Source organism: Bombina bombina, chromosome 2 (genome assembly GCF_027579735.1).
Source record: "Bombina bombina isolate aBomBom1 chromosome 2, aBomBom1.pri, whole genome shotgun sequence".
NCBI classification, from domain to species: Eukaryota; Metazoa; Chordata; class Amphibia; order Anura; family Bombinatoridae; genus Bombina; species Bombina bombina.
The window spans coordinates 87,695,587-87,719,889 of record NC_069500.1 but is presented as its reverse complement, the minus strand read 5'-3'; the positions used below and the strand labels follow the sequence as shown (position 1 = coordinate 87,719,889).

The following is a 24,303-nucleotide window of genomic DNA, read 5'->3' as shown; positions in this document are numbered from 1 at the left end:
CCTTTAAAAGTATTTGTGGAAAAAGAAGCAAGATACATTGTATACTTTAGGTAGCATTGGTTGTAAGATTTAAAAACTTACAACCAATCAAAATGGGTGGTGGTTAAAGCGACATGAAACCCAAAATTTTTCTTATATGATTTAGGTAGAACATACAATTTTAAACAAGTTTCCAGTTTACTTCTATTATCAAATTTGCTTCATTCCCTTGATATCATTTGTTGAAGGAGCAGCAGTGCACTACTGGTTTCTAACTGAACACTTGGGTGAGCCAATCACAATCAGTATATATATGCAGCCACCAATCAGCAGCTAGAACCTAGGATCTTTGCTGCTCCTGAGCTTTTTCTAGATAAAACTTTCAGCAAAAGATAAGAGAAGGAAGCAAATTAAATAATAGAAGTGAATTGGAAAGTTGTTTAAAATTGTATGCTCTGTCTAAATCATGAATGTCTAATAACTTTACTGTCCCTTTAAATAAATAACTATCTTATGGCATTACAATGCAAATACCAGTGATCTTATTCTACTGCCTACCACTGCACATAGAAGGATAGTCCTAATGGAAAATAAACTTGAAACTAAATCCTCTATGAAATTGTAACCATTACAGTTCTGAGCCATTTTAAACCCCTGTGTTTAAGTTAGTTTAGTCGCTTGCAGTATTTACACCTTCTTCTGTGAGGTACTCACACAAATTATACTTTGTTTTTTTCAGCAGACCGGACATTTTATTTTTCATAAACAAACAAAAATGGAGAAAAGCAACCATACAAAATTCATTATTTTTTGGTGTCTTTTTCTGTAGTTCACCTTTCTAAAAACACAAATTTTAGAAAGAATTTTAAACTTTTTTTTTCCCCCCAATAGAAATTTATTTATAATTAGAGGCTAAAACATTTTGTCACGTTGCATCATTATGCAATTTATGCAGAAAATAAGCAGGATTAAAATATAAAACTAAAAAAAATATTAGATCCATTTTAAACCAAAATTCTCATTGTGTGGAGGGAAAATAGAGAACCAGAAACAGTCTGAATAATATGCTAAATGCACAGAAAACACAAAATATACACACAATTCTATTAGTAGTTGCTATAACAGCTACAAGCTGTTATTTTCTGGGAGCTTTAAGAAGAAGTGTGAGATCAAGAGTTCACAACTCTTTACTATATAAGCATTAGAAAAATATTTGTTTCAAGATCATTCCCATTGGTTGCTGTAATATACAGGTATCCCTCAGTTTCCACCAGGGTTCTGTCCCAGTTCTATAAAAATATCTGTGTAAAATAAACCCATATATAATTTAAGTTCATAGGAAGTAAATAAGTTGGGTTCCAGGCCCCTCTCTATATGGACATTAGTAATGTAATATTATATTATAACTCAATATATATTATATTATATGTGTTATTATATAGCATAATATATTTAAAGCCCTGAAATACAAAATATAAAAAAGTATTTTTTTTATTTTTGCGAGGCAGGTTGCTATCCGTTAATAAGGCAGCGGGTTGTATCAGTGATGGAGCCGTCATTTTTTTCTTTGCTGCATATAAAAAGGTCATTACTGCTCTTTTATATGCATGAAAGGAATTTTACTGTTCACTGTAATGGCCCTTTAAGAAAGCAAATGAATGGTATACAGTATTATAAATGCAGGTGGCAAAAACTCTTCTGCAAATATTTTGTTTTCAGCTAAGATTCCTACAGACTAACTTACTCAATAGTGGTCACATGAGCATTAGGAACAGGCGCTATTGTTAAACGACACAAATTGAACCAGTGCAAAACATGGGCTACCTGTATTTTTATATAGCCCATCTGGGAGTGTTTTTGTAACAATGTAGAGTTGTTTTGCTTATTTTTAGACTCATAACCAAGCCCCAAAGTATCAGATGTACACAAACACCTGCTGGCTCCTGTTTGTGTAATCTGTCTTTTCATATGCAGGGGAGGGAGTCAATGTCAGCTCTTCCTGCTTTCCCATCCCCTTTTAGTGGTTGTCCAAGCCTAACCTCATCAACAGTGCTAAACTGGGAGATCTAATTCCGCTTTAAAAAGGTTTTAGATCAGTATCTGTGCATATTCTTCTTATAGTAGTGTCAATTACATGCAGCTAAATGAAAATTGGTGTATACTGCCCCTTTAACTTATATTACCAAATTTTCTTTATTTTACTATCTGAAACTTAGCTTCACTGCATGAGAGCATACGGATATAGGCTCAGGAATGCGCATGTCTGGTAATATGTAGAACATTGTTACAAACATTGCTGCCTCATAGTACTGTGGACACTTGCAATTAGATACTTCCCATACATACTAAGTAAGGCTATAGGGCAGCAGTGTTTAATATAATGTTACACATATATTACTCAGCGTACCTGCACACATCAGTATGCTCTCAAGTTTTAACAAAGGATAGCAAGAGATACATTTCAAATTAAAGTAATTTGGAACCATTTTTTAATTGTTTGCTCTATATCTGAATCATCAAAGTTAATTTTGACTTCTACATTTATTTAATTTGTTTGCCCTCTACAAACCCAAGCACTGCCATCAACTATTCATCAGACAGAATTGTTTTGTGCAATGCATTATTGCAATGACAACTACTATTACATTTCAGCCTACACTAAATTCTTCTTGAGAGAAACTGCAACCTTGAAATTACCTAATGTTTTATGCATATTTTTTTTCTTCTGGTTCTAGAAGCTATTGTGTAATTTGTCTTTTACTCCAGTTAAATGATAGGGCAGAGGAGATTCATTTGTAAAATGTTATTCAAACTATATTTATTATTCGAAATTAAAGGAATAAACAGAGCGCGGGTTGTTCTTGCCCTTGAGGGATCTCTGAAATGATGCAGCTGTGTAGATATTAGGGTGTTTGTTTTCTCTAGTTTGAATACAACAGCTTCTTAAACAACATTAATATTAACTGAAAACTAATTTTTTGCTTGAATGGCATCATGTTAAGATATTAGTGTAGCAGTGTGTGTAATCTGATTGGAGGGGGCAGAATTTCCCAGAAGCCCCCAATCCTAAATATCTATCGGCTAGATTATGAGTTTTGCGGTATGAGTGAAAAAGCAGCGTTAAGGCTCTTTTTCACTACCGCTGGTATTACGAGTCTTGCAGGTTTAGGGGCACCTCACACTTTTTTGGCCGTAACACAACGTAATTACCGCAGCTTTCAAAAAGTCCTTTTTCAATGGGACTTCCATAGCGCCGGTATTACGAGTCTGCCTGGGAGGCCAAAAAGTAAGCGGTACACCCTATACCGCCAAAGATCCATACCGTAAACTGAAAGTCAGTAGTTATGGGTTTTACGCTACAAAGCTGTAGCATAAAACTCATAACTAAAGTGCTAAAAAGTACACTAACACCCATAAACTACGTATTAACCCCTAAACCGAGGCCCTCCCGCATCGCAAATAATAAAACAAAATTATTAACCCCTAATCTGCCGCTCCGGACATCGCCGCCATTATAATAAACATATTAACCCCTAAACCGCCGCACTCCCACATCACAAACACTAGTTAAATATTATTAACCCCTAATCTGCCGCCCCTAACATCACCGCCACCTACCTACATTTGTTAACCCCTAATCTGCCACTATACTACAATTATTAACCCCTAAACCTAAGTCTAACCCTAACCCCCCAAACTTAAATATAATTAAAATAAATCTAAATAAAACCTACTATCATTACCTAAATAATTCCTATTTAAAACGAAATACTTACCTATAAAATAAACCCTAAGCTAGCTACAATATAACTAATAGTTACATTGTAGCTAACTTAGGCCTAGATTTGGAGTTTTGTTGGTAAAGACCCACGTAGCTAACGCCGGCTTTTTTCTGGCCGCACCATAAAAATAACTCTGGTATTGAGAGTCCACATAAAGGCTGCGTTAGGCTCCAAAAAAGGAGCGTAGAGCATATTTAACGCAGCTTCAACTCTCGATACCAGAGTTGCTTACGCAAGCGGCCAGCCTCAAAAACGTGCTCGTGCACGATTCCCCCATAGAAAACAATGGGGCTGTTTGAGCTGAAAAAAAACCTAACACCTGCAAAAAAGCCGCGTTCAGCTCCTAATGCAGCCCCATTGTTTGCTATGCGGAAACACTTCCTACGTCTGCACCTAACACTCTAACATGTACCCCGAGTCTAAACACCCCTAACCTTACACTTATTAACCCCTAATCTGCCGCCCCCGCTATCGCTGACCCCTGCATATTATTATTAACCCCTAATCTGCCGCTCCGTAAACCGCCGCTACTTACATTATCCCTATGTACCCCTAATCTGCTGCCCTAACATCGCCGACCCCTATATTATATTTATTAACCCCTAATCTGCCCCCCACAACGTCGCCTCCACCTGCCTACACTTATTAACCCCTAATCTGCCAACCGGACCTGAGCGCTACTATAATAAAGTTATTAACCCCTAATCCGCCTCACTAACCCTATAATAAATAGTATTAACCCCTAATCTGCCCTCCCTAACATCGCCGACACCTAACTTCAATTATTAACCCCTAATCTGCCGACTGGAGCTCACCGCTATTCTAATAAATGTATTAACCCCTAAAGCTAAGTCTAACCCTAACACTAACACCCCCCTAAGTTAAATATAATTTAAATCTAACGAAATGAATTATCTCTTATTAAATAAATTATTCCTATTTAAAGATAAATACTTACCTGTAAAATAAATCCTAATATAGCTACAATATTAATTATAATTATATTATAGCTATTTTAGGATTAATATTTATTTGACAGGCAACTTTATTAAATAGTTAAGAACTATTTAATAGCTACCTAGTTAAAATAATTACAAAATTACCTGTAAAATAAATCCTAACCTAAGTTACAATTAAACCTAACACTATACTATCATTAAATTAATTAAATAAACTACCTACAATTACCTACAATTAACCTAACACTACACTATCAATAAATTAATTAAATACAATTCCTACAAATAAATACAATTAAATAAACTAGCTAAAGTACAAAAAATAAAAAAGAACTAAGTTACAAAAAATAAAAAAATATTTACAAACATAAGTAAAATATTACAACAATTTTAAACTAATTACACCTACTCTAAGCCCCCTAATAAAATAACAAAGACCCCCAAAATAAAAAATGCCCTACCCTATTCTAAATTACTAAAGTTCAAAGCTCTTTTACCTTACCAGCCCTGAACAGGGCCCTTTGCGGGGCATGCCCCAAGAAGTTCAGCTCTTTTGCCTGTAAAAAAAAAACATACAATACCCCCCCCCAACATTACAACCCACCACCCACATACCCCTAATCTAACCCAAACCCCCCTTAAATAAACCTAACACTAAGCCCCTGAAGATCTTCCTATCTTATCTTCACCATACCAGGTTCACCGACCCGTCCTGAAGAGCTCCTCCGATGTCCTGATCCAAGCCCAAGCGGGGGGCTGAAGAGGTCCATGATCCGGCTGAAGTCTTCATCCAAGCGGGAGCTGAAGAGGTCCATGATCCGGATGAAGTCTTCATCCAAGCGGGAGCTGAAGAGGTCCATGATCCGGATGAAGTCTTCTATCAATGGCATCTTCAATCTTCTTTCTTCCGGATCCATCTTGCAGACCTCCGACGCGGAACATCCTCTTCTCCCGACGCCTACTAGACGAATGACGGTTCCTTTAAGGGACGTCATCCAAGATGGCGTCCCTCGAATTCCGATTGGCTGATAGGATTCTATCAGCCAATCGGAATTAAGGTAGGAATATTCTGATTGGCTGATGGAATCAGCCAATCAGAATCAAGTTCAATCCGATTGGCTGATCCAATCAGCCAATCAGATTGAGCTCGCATTCTATTGGCTGTTCCGATCAGCCAATAGAATGCGATCTCAATCTGATTGGCTGATTGGATCAGCCAATCGGATTGAACTTGATTCTGATTGGCTGATTCCATCAGCCAATCAGAATATTCCTACCTTAATTCCGATTGGCTGATAGAATCCTATCAGCCAATCGGAATTCGAGGGACGCCATCTTGGATGACGTCCCTTAAAGGAACCGTCATTCGGCTAGTAGGCGTTGGGAGAAGAGGATGTTCCGCGTCGGAGGTCTGCAAGATGGATCCGGAAGAAAGAAGATTGAAGATGCCGTTGATAGAAGACTTCATCCGGATCATGGACCTCTTCAGCTCCCGCTTGGATGAAGACTTCATCCGGATCATGGACCTCTTCAGCCCCCCGCTTGGGCTTGGATCAGGACATCGGAGGAGCTCTTCAGGACGGATCGGTGAACCTGGTATGGTGAAGATAAGGTAGGAAGATCTTCAGGGGCTTAGTGTTAGGTTTATTTAAGGGGGGTTTGGGTTAGATTAGGGGTATGTGGGTGGTGGGTTGTAATGTTGGGGGGGGGGTATTGTATGTTTTTTTTTTTACAGGCAAAAGAGCTGAACTTCTTGGGGCATGCCCCGCAAAGGGCCCTGTTCAGGGCTGGTAAGGTAAAAGAGCTTTGAACTTTAGTAATTTAGAATAGGGTAGGGCATTTTTTATTTTGGGGGTCTTTGTTATTTTATTAGGGGGCTTAGAGTAGGTGTAATTAGTTTAAAATTGTTGTAATATTTTTCTTATGTTTGTAAATATTTTTTTATTTTTTGTAACTTAGTTCTTTTTTATTTTTTGTACTTTAGTTAGTTTATTTCATTGTAGTTATTTGTAGGAATTGTATTTAATTTATTTATTGATAGTGTAGTGTTAGGTTTAATTGTAGGTAATTGTAGGTATTTTATTTAATTAATTTAATGATAGTATAGTGTTAGGTTTAATTGTAACTTAGGTTAGGATTTATTTTACAGGTAATTTTGTAATTATTTTAACTAGGTAGCTATTAAATAGTTCTTAACTATTTAATAGCTATTGTACCTGGTTAAAATAATTACAAAGTTGCCTGTCAAATAAATATTAATCCTAAAATAGCTACAATGTAATTATAATTTATATTGTAGCTATATTAGGATTTATTTTACAGGTAAGTTTTTATCTTTAAATAGGAATAATTTATTTAATAAGAGTTAATTAATTTCGTTAGATTAAAATTATATTTAACTTAGGGGGGTGTTAGTGTTAGGGTTAGACTTAGCTTTAGGGGTTAATACATTTATTAGAATAGCGGTGAGCTCCGGTCGGCAGATTAGGGGTACATAAGGATAACGTAAGTGGCGGCGCTTTGCGGTCGGCAGATTAGGGGTTAATAAGCGTAGGTAGGTGGAGGCGACGTTGTGGGGGGCAGGTTAGGGGTTAATAAATATAATACAGGGGTCGGCGGTGTTAGGGGCAGCAGATTAGGGGTACATAAGGATAACGTAGGTGGCGGTCGGCAGATTAGGGGTTAAAAAATTTAATCGAGTGGCGGCGATGTGGGGGGACCTCGGTTTAGGGGTACATAGGTAGTTTATGGGTGTTAGTGTACTTTAGAGCACAGTAGTTAAGAGCTTTATAAACCGGCGTTAGCCCAGAAAGCTCTTAACTACTGACGTTTTTCCTGCGGCTGGAGTTTTGTCGTTAGATGTCTAACGCTCACTTCAGCCACGACTCTAAATACCGGAGTTAGAAAGATCCCATTGAAAAGATAGGATACGCAATTTACGTAAGGGGATCTGCGGTATGGAAAAGTCGCGGCTGAAAAGTGAGCGTTAGACCCTATTTTGAGTGACTCCAAATACCGGAGTTAGCCTAAAACCAGCGTTAGGAGCCTCTAACGCTGGTTTTCACGGCTAACGCCAAACTCCAAATCTAGGCCTTAGGGTTTATTTTTATTTTACAGGCAAGTTTGTATTTATTTTATTTCTTAACTATTTACTAACTACCTAGCTAAAATAAATACAAATTTACCTGTAAAATAAAACTTTACCTGAGTTACACTAACACCTAACCTTAAAATACAATTAAATAAATTACATAAATTAAATACAATTACCTAAATTACAAAAAAAAACCCCCACTAAATTACACAAAATAAAAAAAGAAATTCTCAGATATTTAAACTAATTACACCTAATCTAATAGCCCTATCAAAATAAAAAAAGCCCTCCCAAAATAAAAAAAAACCCCTAGCCTAAACTAAACTACCAATAGCCCTTAAAAGGGCCTTTTGCGGGGCAATTCCCAAAAGAAATCAGCTCTTTTACCTGTAAAAAAAACAAAACAAATACAAACAACCCCCCAACAGTAAAACCCACCACCCACACAACCAACCCCCCAAATAAAATCCTAACGAAAAAAAACCTAAGCTCCCCATTGCCCTTAGGGCATTTGGATGGGCATTGCCCTTAAAAGGGCATTTAGCTCTTTTTCAAGTGCCCAAACCCCTAATCTAAAAATAAATCCCACCCAATAAACCCTTAAAAAAGCCCAACACTAACCCCCGAAGATCCACTTACAGTTTTTGAAGACCCGACATCCATCCTCAATGAAGCCGGTAGAAGTCCTCAACGAATCGTCAGAAGTCTTCATCCAACTGGGCAGAAGTCTTCATCCAACCGAGCAGAAGTCTTCATCCACACGGCATCCAGCGCAGAGCATCCTCTTCAATCGTCTTCTTCCGAATGAGGTTTCCCTTTAAATGACGTCATCCAAGATGGCGTCCCTTAGATTCCGATTGGCTGATAGATTTCTATCAGCCAATCGGAATTAAGGTTGAAAAAAACCTATTGGCTGTTGCAATCAGCCAATAGGATTGAGCTTCAAGGCTATTGGCTGATCAAATCAGCCAATAGGATTGAGCTTGCATTCTATTGGCTGTTCCAATTTATTTAATTATAGTGTAAGGTTAGGTGTTAGTGTAACTCAGGTTAGGTTTTTTTACAGGAAAATTTGTATTTATTTTAGCTAGGTAGTTAGTAAATAGTTAATAACTATTTATAGTAACTATTCTACCTAGTTAAAATAAATACAAACTATCCTGTGAAATAAAAATAAATCCTAAGATAGATACAATGTAACTATTAGTTATATTGTAGCTAGCTTAGGGTTTATTTTACAGGTAAGTATTTAGTTTTAAATAGGTATTATTTAGTTATTAATAGTAGGTTTTATTTAGATTTATTTTAATTACATTAAAGTTAGTGGGTGTTAGGGTTAGACTTAGGGGTTAATAACTTTAGTATAGTGGCGACGACGTTAGGGGCGGCAGATTAGGGGTTAATAAATGTATGTAGGTGGCGGCGATGTTGGGGGCAGCAGATTAGGGGTTAATAAGTATAATGTAGGTGTCGGCGATGTCGGGGTGGCAGATTAGGGGTTAATAAGTGTAATGTAGGTGTCGGCGATGTCGGGGGCAGCAGATTAGGGGTTAATAAGTGTAATCTAGGTGTCGGCGATGTCGGGAGCAGCAGATTAGGGGTGTTTAGACTCGGGGTTCATGTTAGAGTGTTAGGTGTAAACATAAATTTAGTTTCCCCATAGGAATCAATGGGGCTGCGTTACGGAGCTTTACGCTCCTTTATTGCATGTGTTAGTGTTTTTTTTCAGCCGGCTCTCCCCATTGATGTCTATGGGGAAACTGTGCACAAGCACGTAAAACCAGCTTACCGCCGCTCACCGCAGCGCTGGTATTGGAGTGCGGTATGGAGCTCAATTTTGCTCTACGCCAGGTTTTTGTAAGCCTGTAATACCAGCGCTGTAGGTAAGTGAGCGGTGACAATAACTTGCAAGTTAGCACCGTGCCACAGATAACGCAAAACTTGTAATCTAGCCGATTGTTTCTAAAACCGCAGTCCTCAAGTACCCCCAACAGCTCAGGTTTTCATTATAGCTGAACCATTCCACAGGTGACATAATCAGCTAATAAGAAAGAGCAGGTTAGTAACCATGGTGTTACTGATCAGCTGATTACAGCAACAGTGCACTGGTTCACCTATAATGAAAACCTGGCCTATTGGTGGAACTTGAGGACGGCAGTTGAGAAACACTGCTATATATAACCCTCCTTTTTCTACCAGTATCAGTTCATGTATATCAAAGCATTAAAATAGACAAGACAGACACCAATAAGTGGTATGCCAAGGTGGGCTTTCACATGACACTGAGTGTGAAGAAAATTATTCATCTATAAATGTAAAATAGATAAAAAAAAAAAAATCAGCTGTCCCTCATGGAATGATAGGTACTGAAAAAAAATCAATAGGAATGCAGAGAAAATATAGATGGCAGAGTTCCCAACCATTCTGCATATTGAGGGATTGTTAAGTTTAGGGATCTCTGCCCCCTGTCCCTCCTGCAAATCTCTTTCCCTTATAAATGCCCCAATTTCTGGAAGTGAAATAAAGGAAAGCCTAGACCTGACTCAGACTTAACCAACACCCATGTAGCACATTATCCTGCCAATGGTGCAGTCACCACCTGTCATGGACACCCACAATTCCATAGGTCTTTCTTGTCTTAACCTAAGCTGTCCTCTCCTGTATTAGATCTAGGAAATGTTGGAAGGCACAGGATGACTAAAGACATTGGGAGCTTACTATTCATCCAGATATCCTTAGTATATATTAAAAGCTGCAAATACATCATGCATTTGAAACAGAACCTTATTTTTCTGAGGGTTCTCACTAAACAATTTGGAAACATTCTCAGTATAAACATTTTTAAGAATTGTCATCCAGAGAAACTATTAGATATCAGAATCAGATAAGGGGGCATAGGGTAGATCATCTAACTATAGAATACTCCTAGCTGTTGTCAGTCATACCTCAGGCAAAACTCTGTAAACACAATTCCTGCATAAGTCCAAAAGTATGACATAAGGACAACTGAAGAACCAAATTATGATCCTATATGATGATTTGGTAATGTAAATACTTTTGGATGTTTATTTTTACATTTTTTCTGAGCAAAGTGTGTTTGGTCTAGGGGGGAGAGATTACAAATACAATCACACTTTTAAATTAGGATTTTGTCTAGTTTTAAATTATATCTAATAGTTCGATATTCCTATTTCCCATCTACAAAAAGAGCAAGATAATGAAAAATGACTAGTTGGTAGCTTTTTTATACGTCTGCAAATTAAAACCATCTTCTGAAAGTTTTTGGTGTGTTGCAAATAAAAAAAAACACAACAAAATATGATTTACAATTGGAAACCAAAAAGTACTGCTATAAACCTACCACTAGAAAATGTACAAATCACGCAAAACAAACCTTTATCTATCTGATTTCAAAACTGTTCGCTAGCTGTGATTTTTCCCCACTACATGATAATTAGACCTGGTTATAGAAGTCATACTTTACTAATTAGACCTGGTTATGGAAGTCATACTTTACTAATTATACCTGGTTATGGTAGTCATACTTTACTAATTAGACCTGGTTAAGGAAGTCACACTTTACTAATTAGACCTGGTTATGGTAGTCATACTTTACTAATTAGACCTGGTTATGGTAGTCATACTTTACTAATTAGACCTGGTTATGAAAGTCATACTTTACTAATTAGACCTGGTTATGGTAGTCATACTTTACTAATTATACCTGGTTAAGGAAGTCACACTTTACTAATTAGACCTGGTTAAGGAAGTCATACTTTACTAATTAGACCTGGTTAAGGAAGTCATACTTTACTAATTAGACCTGTTTATGGTAGTCATACTTTACTAATTAGACCTGGTTATGAAAGTCATACTTTACTAATTAGACCTGGTTATGGAAGTCATACTTTACTAATTAGAGCTGGTTATAAAAGTCATACTTTACTAATTAGACCTGGTTATGGAAGTCATACTTTACTAATTAGACCTGGTTATGGTAGTCAGACTTTACTAATTAGACCTGGTTATGGTAGTCATACTTTACTAATTAGACCTGGTTATGGTAGTCAGACTTTACTAATTAGACCTGGTTATGGTAGTCAGACTCTACTAGCAGATTTATATGGGTGTACTTGTTCTAGAAGAAAGATAGAAAGTTTTCTAATACACTTATACATACCACTGTATAGTGATATTACTTACCATGTGTGAGCTCTAGGCAGCTTATCTGGACTTCCCCACTGTTCTATCGTAAAGAGCTGAGGACCATTTGACCCTAAAAACATTAACAAAATAGAAATCTGATGAGACTATATATAAAAAAAGGAGAGAATAGCAATAGAAAAAGAGGGGGAGAACAAAGAGAGAGAAAGAGGAGAGAGATAGAATAGAAAAATGAGAGAAAGAGAGAAGAGATAGAGGAGAAAGAAGAGACGAGGTAAGACAAATACATGGAAAGAGTAGAGAAAAGAGAGAAAGGGATTAAAGTATAGCAATACAGGGCTTAAAATTTCCATTAGCCATTGGCGAGTGGAAATTTAATGGTGACGAGTGAATGTTGAGTCTGAAGTCTGGTGGCAAGTTGTAAGAACATTGTATTTGCTAAATGTGCATTCCTATTGCAGCACTGACATACACACATTTTGGGCTATTATCTAAAGGGATATTATATAGACTTGAAAGTGCAAGAATATGTTATTTCTCTAGGGCAGTAGGGTAAAAAGGGCAGCGAGAGAGAGATTGCAGAGGGAAAGTGAAAGTGTAGAAGGTAGAGTTAAGAGAGAATGGAGAAAAAACAAAAGAGTTAAAAGATATGAGAGAGGGGAAAGAGAGTTTAAAGATATGGCCTGAGAGAGAAGGGAGAGGGTAAAAAAAGAGAATGGAGAGAGGAGGGAATCGAGAAAGATAGTTAAGAGCGAGAAGGGAGACATGATAATTATAAAAAAAAAAGATGACCTTCTATGACTGTCAGCACTCTCTATGTTCAACAACTTCCTTTTTCTATTTAGCTGTTGTCTTACCCGGAACCTCTAGTTGATGTTTCTAACTGCTATGAAGTTATTTTTGTTAATTTATTACTGTATGTAGCATTATTTATTTTGTTATGGTATAAAATAAAAATAATGTTACAAAATGCTTCACAATGGCTAAACATATGCAGAGCGGGTGAAGTAGTTGATGTGGGTGGGATTAGAAGTGGCGACTAACATTTTGTCCTGGCTAGTGGCTTAAAGGGACACTAAACCCAATTTTTTTCTTTCGAGATTCAGATAGACCATGCAGTTTTAAGCAACTTTCTAATTTACTCCTATTATCTCTTTTTCTTCATTCTCTTGCTTTCTTTATTTGAAAAAGGCATCTAAGCTATTTTTTTGGTTCAGAACCATGGAAAGCACAAAATGGGTCAGCATCTAAACTTACATTATTGCATTTCAAGTAAATATAACAAGAGAATGAAGACAATTTGATAATAGGAGTAAATTAGAAAGTTGCTTAAAATTGCATGCTCTATCTGAATCCCAAAAGAAAAAAATTGGGTTCAGTGTCCCTTTAAGACTTGAAATTTTTAGTCCTGTAACAATATGAACAAAATAAACAAATCCAAGACAAAACGTCAAAATTAATGATAGTTAATTAAACTTCTATTAAGCAACTGGAGCAAAGAATTGCTTTAACAGCATTTGCACTTATACATTTTATATTGAGATATTAGCAAATTTAATCACTAGAATGTGGAATAGCAGTTTCAGATCAATTTGAGATCTAAATTTGAAAACAAAAACTATACCATATAGTTCAGCAAATCCATTCATAGGCACACGTGATGTCCCAGTTACAAACTGCAGCAATCGTATGCGTTTCTCAGCGTCCATAAGAAGCACAGCCTAAAAAAAGACACAAGTCATTAACATGAGATACTAAAAACAATGAAGGAATCAGCTAGTAAAGCAAGTCGCACCACTGGCGACTCTACATGAACAGAGCAGTCAATCACTCTCCAGCAGCGGGCGAGCCAACTCTAAAGCAAAGGGTGTATGCTAATTGTGCTTACATTTAAATGAGGGAAGAGAACATTTTTAGAATGAAAAAATCAAATCATAAACTGTTTAAAGCATGCTGTTTTAATATTGTTTACCAGAAAGATAGCCTTGGCTTGGTTTAGGCAACACTGGACCTCAGGAACAGGTGAGAGTGTACAATTTGAGAATAACCCTAGAGAGTTTGTTTCTCCTGGGCCAGCTGTGCACAGGTATTAATTAGCACAACAGCACTGGATCTGCTTAACTTTGCTATAAATATTGTTATTTATGTATTAAGCAAAACATTGTAATTCATTACCTTCCAGTACCATTGAACAACAGGATGATTTGGACAGTAACCATTTTTATACAGTGTATGCTGTCTCCAGTCATTCACATCAACATCTCCAAGACCACACATCAGGAGCTAGAAAAGAAAAGCGTTACGTAGATCTATCACAATCACATCAATACAAAACAAGGTAATAACACCGTAAGCAGCGACATCTGCTTCAAGTAGTTTTTGATAATTCTTCCATCATAAAAGACAGTATTCAAATTATCAACCAGACCTCATGACAGGGGCATTCTATAAATTACTGGATGTTGTATTTGTTTATGTGATTTATAATATAAAACACACAAATGTTACCGTAACATGAGCAGAAAATGTATAATAATAATAATATTGCAGTAAAGGAATCTTTAGCTCATTACAGCAATACATAGTTAAAGGGATTTTTCTTTCACGATTCAGATAGAGAATGCAGTTTTAAACACCTTTCTAATTCACTTCTATTGTTAATTTTTCTTTGTTTTCTAGGTATCTTTTGTGGTAAAGCAGGGATGTATGCGTAGCAGATAGCCTATATCTAGAGCAAGAATGTTATCCAATTGCAAGAGCACTACATGGTAGAACTATTGGTCAAATAGAGACAGTTACAGCTCGAGTTTTCCAGCAAATCCTTGTGTGGGGGTCCGGTATTTACTTTAGGGCAGGACGTATATCACTTGGGTTTTGCACATTCTATGTTTTCCTTCTTTCTAGTTTCTGATCTACTTGGTCATTACAGAATATATATTTTTGGGGCTATCTTACACAACTTTTATGGATTTTAATTTTTACATGTCTATATATATATATATATATATAAATAAATAAATAAATAAAGTTGCAGGGTGTGTGCACTTTCACCAAGAGTTCAACAGCTGCCAGGGTCCTCTAAGAGTATTCAATCCCAAACGAAAATGAAGCACTCACTGGTCTTCTTGTCGACTGAAGACCAGTGAGTGCTTCATTTTCGTTTAGGATTTTATATATTTATATATACAGTATATATATATATATATATATATATATATATATATATATATATATATATATATATATATATATATATATATATATATATATATATATATATATATATATATATATACAGTATATATATATATTTTCACTTTATCTTGAGGACTCCTAGACTTTGCAGACTCTTGAGTACTACCACAAGACATACACTATTTTTCTCTCAAAAGAACAATTATATCATCATTGCCATGTTTTTATATGTGTTTGTTCTTCTCTTAGAGAGCTTGTGTGTATCATTTGGCTCTGTGTACTTTTCTTTGTATCATATTCTATAGCAGTCAGCAGATTCAAAACCTTCACTAAAGATTGAAAAACAAATTGCAAATCCCAATTTGACAAGTACAGGAAATTAAGGAGCCAGGGCTTGTAAACCTCTTCTGGCTATTAATGTTTTGGACTACTTAGGATATAATTGTATATAAGTGGAGTTGCCAACATGGGCATCCACAGGCAGGGGGATGGGTGAGTTACACAGCATTCTCGAATTTGTAGCTCACTATTTCCCTCTCAGCATTGTGCCACAGCAGTTCTGGACTCTAATTCCCAGCATACATTGTACAGTGGTAGGCAGTGAGCTTCCTGGAAGACAGAATGTCACTATGACTTGCTGGCAGTGATAAAATTGTATTTTTTAATAATTTTATTTTTACAAAAAGTCTGCATTTTTGAATAATTCTGGAATTTTTGGATATGTTCCTGCAATAATAACTGATAATAGTAACATGAATTTTTTCACTTGCTCCTAAAATGTGTGACTTCAAAAGTTACATAAGAATTTAAACTAGAGACAAAAATAGTGTATTAACCCATTAAGCCGTTAGCATTTTTACCATGTGATCATCATTAGCCATCTCTTCATTATACAGTTCAAGAGATGTAGATCCTATGGAATATCTTGAATAGTGTTGTGGATGTTTACTAATTCTGATGCTTCTATAATAGTAGTTTCATGGTTAAACTATATGAATTTCTCGCAAGAGAAAATATAGAGTATGACATTTGTGCTTATAACTGCTGTTATAAAAAATAATATAACCAATGGTTGCACTATACAGCGGATTACAGACACATAAAGGCGTTGGCAGGTTTTGCTCATATAAAATTCCACAAGAAAATTATAACATTCTTCTTTTCTGCATTCTCTATAATGAAAATCGCTCCTTTATTTTATACACAATACATGTACAATGATATCTTATGTTATGTTTTTAACTCAGGTGTATAAACCTATTTGTGTTCCCTCCCCCATCCTTCTCTTGACTTTTGTTTCTATAGTGGGTCGTCCCTTAAGTTTTGAAAATGTAACCTTCTCAGAATTTTGGAGTCACTTTTTCTAGTTGTGGATGACAAACTGATCCTCATCTGGCCCAATATCAGTGTTTAAGAGGACTTAGAAGTCAAACTTAAACATTCATTAATCATAGAGTTTACAATAAAAACAAACACAAAAAAGTAGCTTATTTCCATGATACTGAGGTAAATTCAGGAGCGTGCATGTGTGTCTTGAACATTTTTTTTAGTTGCATGCTCTGTTTAAACCTTCATGCAGTCTTCAAAACTCTGTATGTAACTTGTACTGTTCTATCTCCAGTATTATTTCTCCATACCAAAGTGTGTTACTTTGTCTAGATTTTAAAGTTGGATGGGATGTTGGATGGTGTTTTAGTTTGTGAGTTCCTGTGGTAGGGATAACAAAGCTGGAAAGGTATGCACTTTGAAACCCTTTAAAGCTTGAGAATATATGAGGTAGGTTTTGATCTAGCACGTTTGAAGAAGAGCTAGCCATTAAATTCACAGAGCTGGCTGGTACGAGACCTTTCTTCATACAACACAATACATATAAATATACTTACAGCAATGCATGCAAATACATTAGGATTTCAGTTATTCAAACAAACATACCTCTAGTTCATTTTCATCAAAAATCTTAATCAAATCAATAGGAATGAGTTCAGTAAAACCCTAAAAAAAAGAAGATAAACATATTGTATAATAAAAATAAACTAAACATATCAAGACCATTTATGAGAAATATACCATTAATATAACAGAAAATGTAAGTATATTTATTTTAAAAGATGCCATGTCTACAAAACCTTTTTCTGTGTGAATTTTTAGCTTTTAATAATAGTATTTCTTAAAACTACTTATACTTTAGTCAAAAACAGAAATGCATATCGTTATTTTTAACATGATGAATAGATGCAAAAAATGTCCTTAATTACTGCAGCTTTGTTAAAAGCTAATTGCTTGGTAGTAATTGTACAATATTCTTTATTGTCTGGTCTAAATAGAAATATTGTCTTCCTCTAATTTATTTCAGCATCACTGCTTTCTCAGTAAATTCATATGGTGGACACTTGTGAACTATTAACATCCAACAAATTATCAAAATGTATTTCAAACAATGTATGAAGAAAAAACATAAATCATGCTTACCTGATAATTTCCTTTCCTTCTGATGGAAAGAGTCCACAGCTGCATTCATTACTTTTGGGAAATAAAAACCTGGCCACCAGGAGGACGCAAATACACCCCAGCCAAAGGCTTAAAGCGACACTGTACCCAAATTTTTTCTTTTGTGATTCAGATAGAGCATGACATTTTAAGCAACTTTCTAATTTACTCCTATTATCAAATTTTCATAATTATCTTGGAATCTTTATTTGAAATGCAAGAATGTAAGTTTAAATGCAGGCCCATTTTTGGTGAACAACCTAGGTTGTCCTTGCTGATTGGTAGATAAATTCATCCACCAATCAAAAACTGCTGTTGAGAGTTCTGAATCAAGAAAAAAGCTTAGATGCCATTTTTTTCAAATAAAGATATCAAGAGAATGAAGAAACATTGATAATAGGAGTGAATTAGAAAGTTGCTTAAAATTGCATGCTCTATCTGAAACACAAATGAAAAAATTTGGGTTCAGTGTCCCTTTAAATACTGCTCCCACTCCCCTCATTCTCCAGTCATTCTGCCGAGGAACAAGGAACAGTAGAAGAAATATCAGTGTGAAAGGTGCCAGAAGAATATAAGGACGCCCCACATAAAGTTATGGGTGGGGAGCTGTGGACTCTTTCCATCAGAAGAAAATTATCAGGTAAGCATAATTTATGTTTTTCTTCTTAAATGGAAAGAGTCCACAGTTGCATTTATTACTTTTGGGAAAACAATACCCAAGCTATAGAGGACACTAAATGCCAAGACAGGAGGGTACAAATAGGCGGCCCATACTGAGGGCACCAGGCCTGAACCTCTACCCAATAAAAAAACCCGCTTCATCCGAAGCCGAAATAATTTTAAGAGGAAAAGTCCCAATGACACTGACTTGCAGTTAGTCCAGAAGCCAAACCAGAGACCGCAAATGGACTTGACTGAGCCAAGAGTCCTCCAGGAGACACCGGTCCCCCACCGTCACCCCCACAAATGAAGGAGACACCAGCCGAAACCCCCAAGGGGACAAGGCAAAGGAGAACCGAGGAAACCAAAAAGTCCCCTAATAAAAAAAAAAAAACACATCCAAGAGTAAGCCCAGCTCACAGAGACCCAAAGGGACCAAAACAGGGAAAGGAGGCCACGCTTATACCAAGTGAAACCCAGGATAAGACCGGGCATAGAAACGTCCTAAAAAAGGACCCCCCTACAAGTAGCTTGCCAAGCAGAGGCACAGCCAACCTATTCGCCTGCAGAGCAGGGAATCCACAGGAGCACTGGCAAGCTGACCAGGGGAATCCCACCCTAAGGCGCACCAGCAATTGGACATCCAGCACCAGCAGCGGGGTATGACCAACAACCCATGAGGCGCAAGCCACACGGCTAACCACTAGATGACATGGATATAAATAAAATATAAGGCAACCAGGAGGTTAACGCCCAAAAAGACAGGGCCGGTGCTAGGATTTTTGGTCACACAGGCGAGGATAAATTTTGCGCCCCCCCCCCCCAATTACATACCATATACATATATATATATATATATATATATATATAAATATATACACACACACACACTATATATATATTTACACCCACTATATATATATATATATATATATATATATATACCCACTATATATATATATATATATATATATATATGCCAGCACCACCAGTATAATCACATTTAAAGTATAATACGCAGAAATATAACCGTGTTCCCCATAAAGGGATACACTTTCTGTGTAGTGCGCGGTAAGGGTTAATGTATTGAAATAATTTAAATGGAGAAAATAGAACCCTTTTGAATCCAGCAACAGACCATATATCTTAATAATAAACACAACATTGCCTAAGTAGTGTAATAAAGAGACCCTAACACAGTATAATTTGCCACATAATCTTTTATATTTTATATATATTCTTAAACAACATAATAATGTCTCCCCACATCAAGAAACTAAATAATTCTATTGTTGTACAACCCGGGTTGTGATAATGACTCATTGAAGCCCACTTGTAAAAGTTCCGGTAACTTGTGTCCCAAAACAAGATTGTGATACATTAAATGTATATTTGTAATCCAAATATGAGGAAAAACGTTAATGCAGGTGTCCCACTATGTCAATAAATCACACAGGTAATAGCCTTTTAAATCCCAAATTCGTAACCAACTTGAAGATAGATACTTTTACCTCTTCAGTATCATACATTAGTGTGAGTGAAAATTCGCTTCCATGTTACCTTGTTCAGCATAACTACAGTGCTTCGATGTTACCTTTAGCGTGAATGGCCATAGTGTAGTGATTCATTACCTGCTCGTTCCACCTTCACAAGCTATTGGGTTTACCAAACCGGAATAGATGTCGAGTCACCGGATAAATTCACCTCTCCGAACAAAAGGCTCTTTAAGTGCTCAGCACGCCTTCATTTTAGCAGTGAGAGATACAAAGCTTCTGGTGTAGGGAGACTTCTCAGCGGTGCTCAGCTGATTGCACCGCTGTGTCCAAACAAGCAGCTACACGCGTTTCACCCGTGCTTCCTACAGGCTTCTTCCGGCTGTGTGTAATTGGAGTTTTCACTCCATTAATTTAAACAGAATGCTCCGCCTTCTTTACATTTAGAATATATTACACAGCCCCTTGGTGAAATATATTACTTAATTCTAACAGTTTTGTTGCCTAAAATAAAAATTTTTACAAATGTTATTCTATCAATCAATTTCATATTGACTGTGTTTCAATTTAGAAAAACAAAACATTGCGAGTGAAAATTTGCTTTCTGCGAGGATCAAACAAGAGGGACTGTTTGTCAAGATTTCCAAAGTTTTTAGACATCCGTTACCAAATTAAGTTTAGAGATACTAATGTTGATTTATGTTCTCAAAATGTTACATATATCAAGATTAGCCTCCAACTTATTTATTATGACATTAATAATTTTTGTGTCATTTTACTACAGAGTTTCCAAAATTTGTATATATATATATATATATATATATATGTATTAATAGTTGTAAAGAATATCAAAGTTTTATATACACTATAACTTCAGTAATAGTTATGTGTTTTTCTTATTAGTCACCCAAAAATGATCCAAAGTTGATCTCTTCATTCAGGCCCAAAGGTTTTAAGCTCTTTAAATTAAATATCCACTTGCTCTCTTTACGCAGGAGGATTTGGTCCAGATTTCCTCCTCTACCCTTTAGGGCAATCATTTCCAGACCCCTAAACTTTAATATATTTTTGTTACTTCCATGGCATTCCAAACAATGCCTTGCCACACTACTTGTTTTGATGCATTTGTTTTTAATGTCCCTTTTATGTTCCTTGATCATTTCTTTTAGCTCCCTATAGGTTTTTCCTATATAGTATAGGGGGCAATTGCATGAGACCATATAAATTGCACCTTCACTTTTACAGGTAATGTGACCTTTTATAGTGTGATAGGAACCAAATCTGTCACAAAAATTCCTCCCTATTACCATGTTATCACACACTGAACAGTGAGAACATTTATAGTTTCCATCCTTTCTTCTATTTAGCCAATTTTGTGTATCTTTAGTTTCAAAGTGGCTGTGTACTAGCAAATCCTTTAAATTCGGTGCTCTTTTGGGTGTCATTAGTGGAACTTCTACAAATTTTCCTATAGATTTATCTATCCATAGCACATGCCAGTGCTTCTTCAAAACTGCACGAATATCTTGCCATTTATTATTATATGTTCCTATAAATCTGACTAGGGAATTATCTTGTACTTTCTCTTTCTGACCATATAGTAATTCATCTTTGTTTTTATTCTTAGTTTTTGCAAAGGCCTTTTTTAGGCATTGTTGTGAATATCCTCTCTGTTTTAATCTACTTTTAAGAAGTTTTGCTTCAGTATTGAATTGATCTGAATCTGTACAATTTCTTTTATGTCTTAAACATTGACCATATGGGATATTTTGAATCAATTTCATTGGATGATGGCTGTCAAAAGATAATAGTGCATTACCTGCAGTTTCTTTGCGATAAGTAGCTGTCTTTAAGTTACTATTTACATTCATAATACGCAAATCTAGGAATGTTATTTCCTCTTTACTATAATTGTAGGTAAATTTTAAGTTCCAGTCATTTATGTTTAATTTATGCATAAATTCAATAAGTTTCATCTCCGTGTTCTCCCAAAGGAGGAACACATCATCGATGAATCTTAACCACAGGGAAATACTGTCATTTCTACACTGTTCAGTATACAATCATGTTCCCATTTCCCAAAATAGAGGCAAGCAAAAGTTGGGGCACAGCAAGTCACTGTTCCCAAATTTTGTTGATAACACTTATCTTTGAATAGAAAATAGTTATGTTTCAAAATGAAGGAAAGTAATTCCAGTACAAAATCAGTATGTTTGTTATATTCTTGACCCCTCTGAATCAAGAAAAATTTGCTTGCCTCTATCCCTTTATCATGGGGGATGCTTGAATAAAGAGCTCCCACGTCTATTGCAACTAAAATAGTCTCTGAAGTTATAGTTATATCATTTCGTTTTTTCAGTACATCAAGGGTATTTTTTACATAGGACGGCAAACTTAATAGACTAGGTCTAAGGCAAAAATGAACATATTGTGAGATTTTCTCTGTAAGGGATCCCATGCCCGAAATAATCGGGCGTCCTGGGGGTGGAAGTTTTTTCTTATGAAGCATTGGTAAGCTATAAAATGTAGCTGTAATTGAATATTTAACATAAAGGAAATTAAATTCTTTCTGGTTAATGAGACCCTCATCTCTTGCTCTTAATAATATATGTAACAATTTTTCATCATAAATTCCTGTAGGGTTGAAACGTAGCGTCCTATATTGATTGGTGTCCCTCAGTAATCTGTGACACTCTTCAATATAATCCTTTGTATTAAGGACGACCACATTTCCGCCCTTGTCAGATGGCTTAATGGTTATTTTAGTATCTGTTCTCAGTTCTTTCAGAGCTTCCCTTTGTTTTTTTAGTGAGATTATCCAATGTCAGATCCCCACTTTTTAAATGGTCTATATCTCTTTCCACAAGTTTTACAAAATTATGTATCAATGGTATGCTAGAAAGTGCTGGCATGTATTGAGATTTTTTCTTAAAATCACTATATCCTATAGATCTTTCCTCAAATATTGTGGGAAGTCCTGTTGTTTCCTCTTCTAATTCTTCTAAGGCTCTTAGGCTCTGGTTTTCATGTATATTCAGAACTGTTCTCTCTAATGTCTCCCTACACCAGAAGCTTTGTATCTCTCACTGCTAAAATGAAGGCGTGCTGAGCACTTAAAGAGCCTTTTGTTCGGAGAGGTGAATTTATCCGGTGACTCGACATCTATTCCGGTTTGGTAAACCCAATAGCTTGTGAAGGTGGAACGAGCAGGTAATGAATCACTACACTATGGCCATTCACGCTAAAGGTAACATCAAAGCACTGAAGTTATGCTGAACAAGGTAACATGGAAGCGAATTTTCACTCACACTAATGTATGATACTGAAGAGGTAAAAGTATCTATCTTCAAGTTGGTTACGAATTTGGGATTTAAAAGGCTATTACCTGTGTGATTTATTGGCATAGTGGGACACCTGCATTAACGTTTTTCCTCATATTTGGATTACAAATATACATTTAATGTATCACAATCTTGTTTTGGGACACAAGTTACCGGAACTTTTACAAGTGGGCTTCAATGAGTCATTATCACAACCCGGGTTGTACAACAATAGAATTATTTAGTTTCTTGATGTGGGGAGACATTATTATGTTGTTTAAGAATATATATAAAATATAAAAGAGTATGTGGCAAATTATACTGTGTTAGGGTCTCTTTATTGCACTACTTAGGCAATGTGGTCTTTATTATTAAGATATATGGTCTGTTGCTGGATTCAAAAGGGTTCTATTTTCTCCATTTAAATTATATATATATATATATATATATATATATATATATATATATATATATATATGTATATTTACACCCACTATATATATATATATTTACACCCACTATATATATATATATATATATATATATATATATATATATAGAATATATATATTATATATATGGTGTGGGGTAAGGGTATAAGTATGCTACACTTTGTAACCGCAGTTCATGTAAGTCTGAGGACGGGGGTGAAACCCCGAAACGTCACTTAGTAAATTTTGCAGTTTATAAACGGAGAGTGCCTGCTTTTTTCTTGGATTGTATACATATATATATAAAATATATACTATATATATATTATTCAGCTGTCCTGTGTATTCACTGTCAGACAGTGAAAGCCAGATGTGCCGCTGGGGAGAGCGGAATACTTACTAGTCACTATGGGACGGTCTGCTGCACGCTCACACTGCCTACTGCTGTACCGCACACACGCACACTGGGGGGGGGGGTAATATTATTCAGCTGAGCTGTCCTGTGTATTCACTGTCAGACAGTGAAAGCCGGATGTGCCGCCGGGGAGAGTGGAATACTAGTCACTATTGGGTAACAGAGGGAGCGCAGCGCGCGTTGGAGGAGGAGGAGTTAAACCGGCACTGAGGCACCTTAATTGATTTGGAAGTTAGGAGAGGTGCTGGCCTGGGCCCTCGCAAGTGGCGGATCTCCAGGGCCCGATGGCCACAACAAATGGTTTATGTGACCTTTGGGACCCTG

At 36.2% G+C, this 24,303-nt stretch overlaps 1 protein-coding gene across 14 annotated transcripts in view; it reads right to left on the bottom strand.

Annotated features, from left to right (window-relative positions):
- The window catches only part of NEDD4L (NEDD4 like E3 ubiquitin protein ligase), an 826,963-nt gene that overhangs the window by 6,655 nt on the left and 796,005 nt on the right, over positions 1–24,303 (bottom strand). For all 14 annotated transcript variants that reach the window (XM_053701158.1, XM_053701159.1, XM_053701160.1 and 11 more), the window contains 4 exons: positions 17,106–17,165; positions 14,154–14,261; positions 13,603–13,699; positions 12,018–12,090 (listed from right to left, as the gene is read on the bottom strand). In XM_053701158.1, the coding sequence (XP_053557133.1) occupies positions 12,018–12,090; positions 13,603–13,699; positions 14,154–14,261; positions 17,106–17,165 (338 nt within the window). The remainder of the gene's footprint in view (positions 1–12,017; positions 12,091–13,602; positions 13,700–14,153; positions 14,262–17,105; positions 17,166–24,303) is intronic.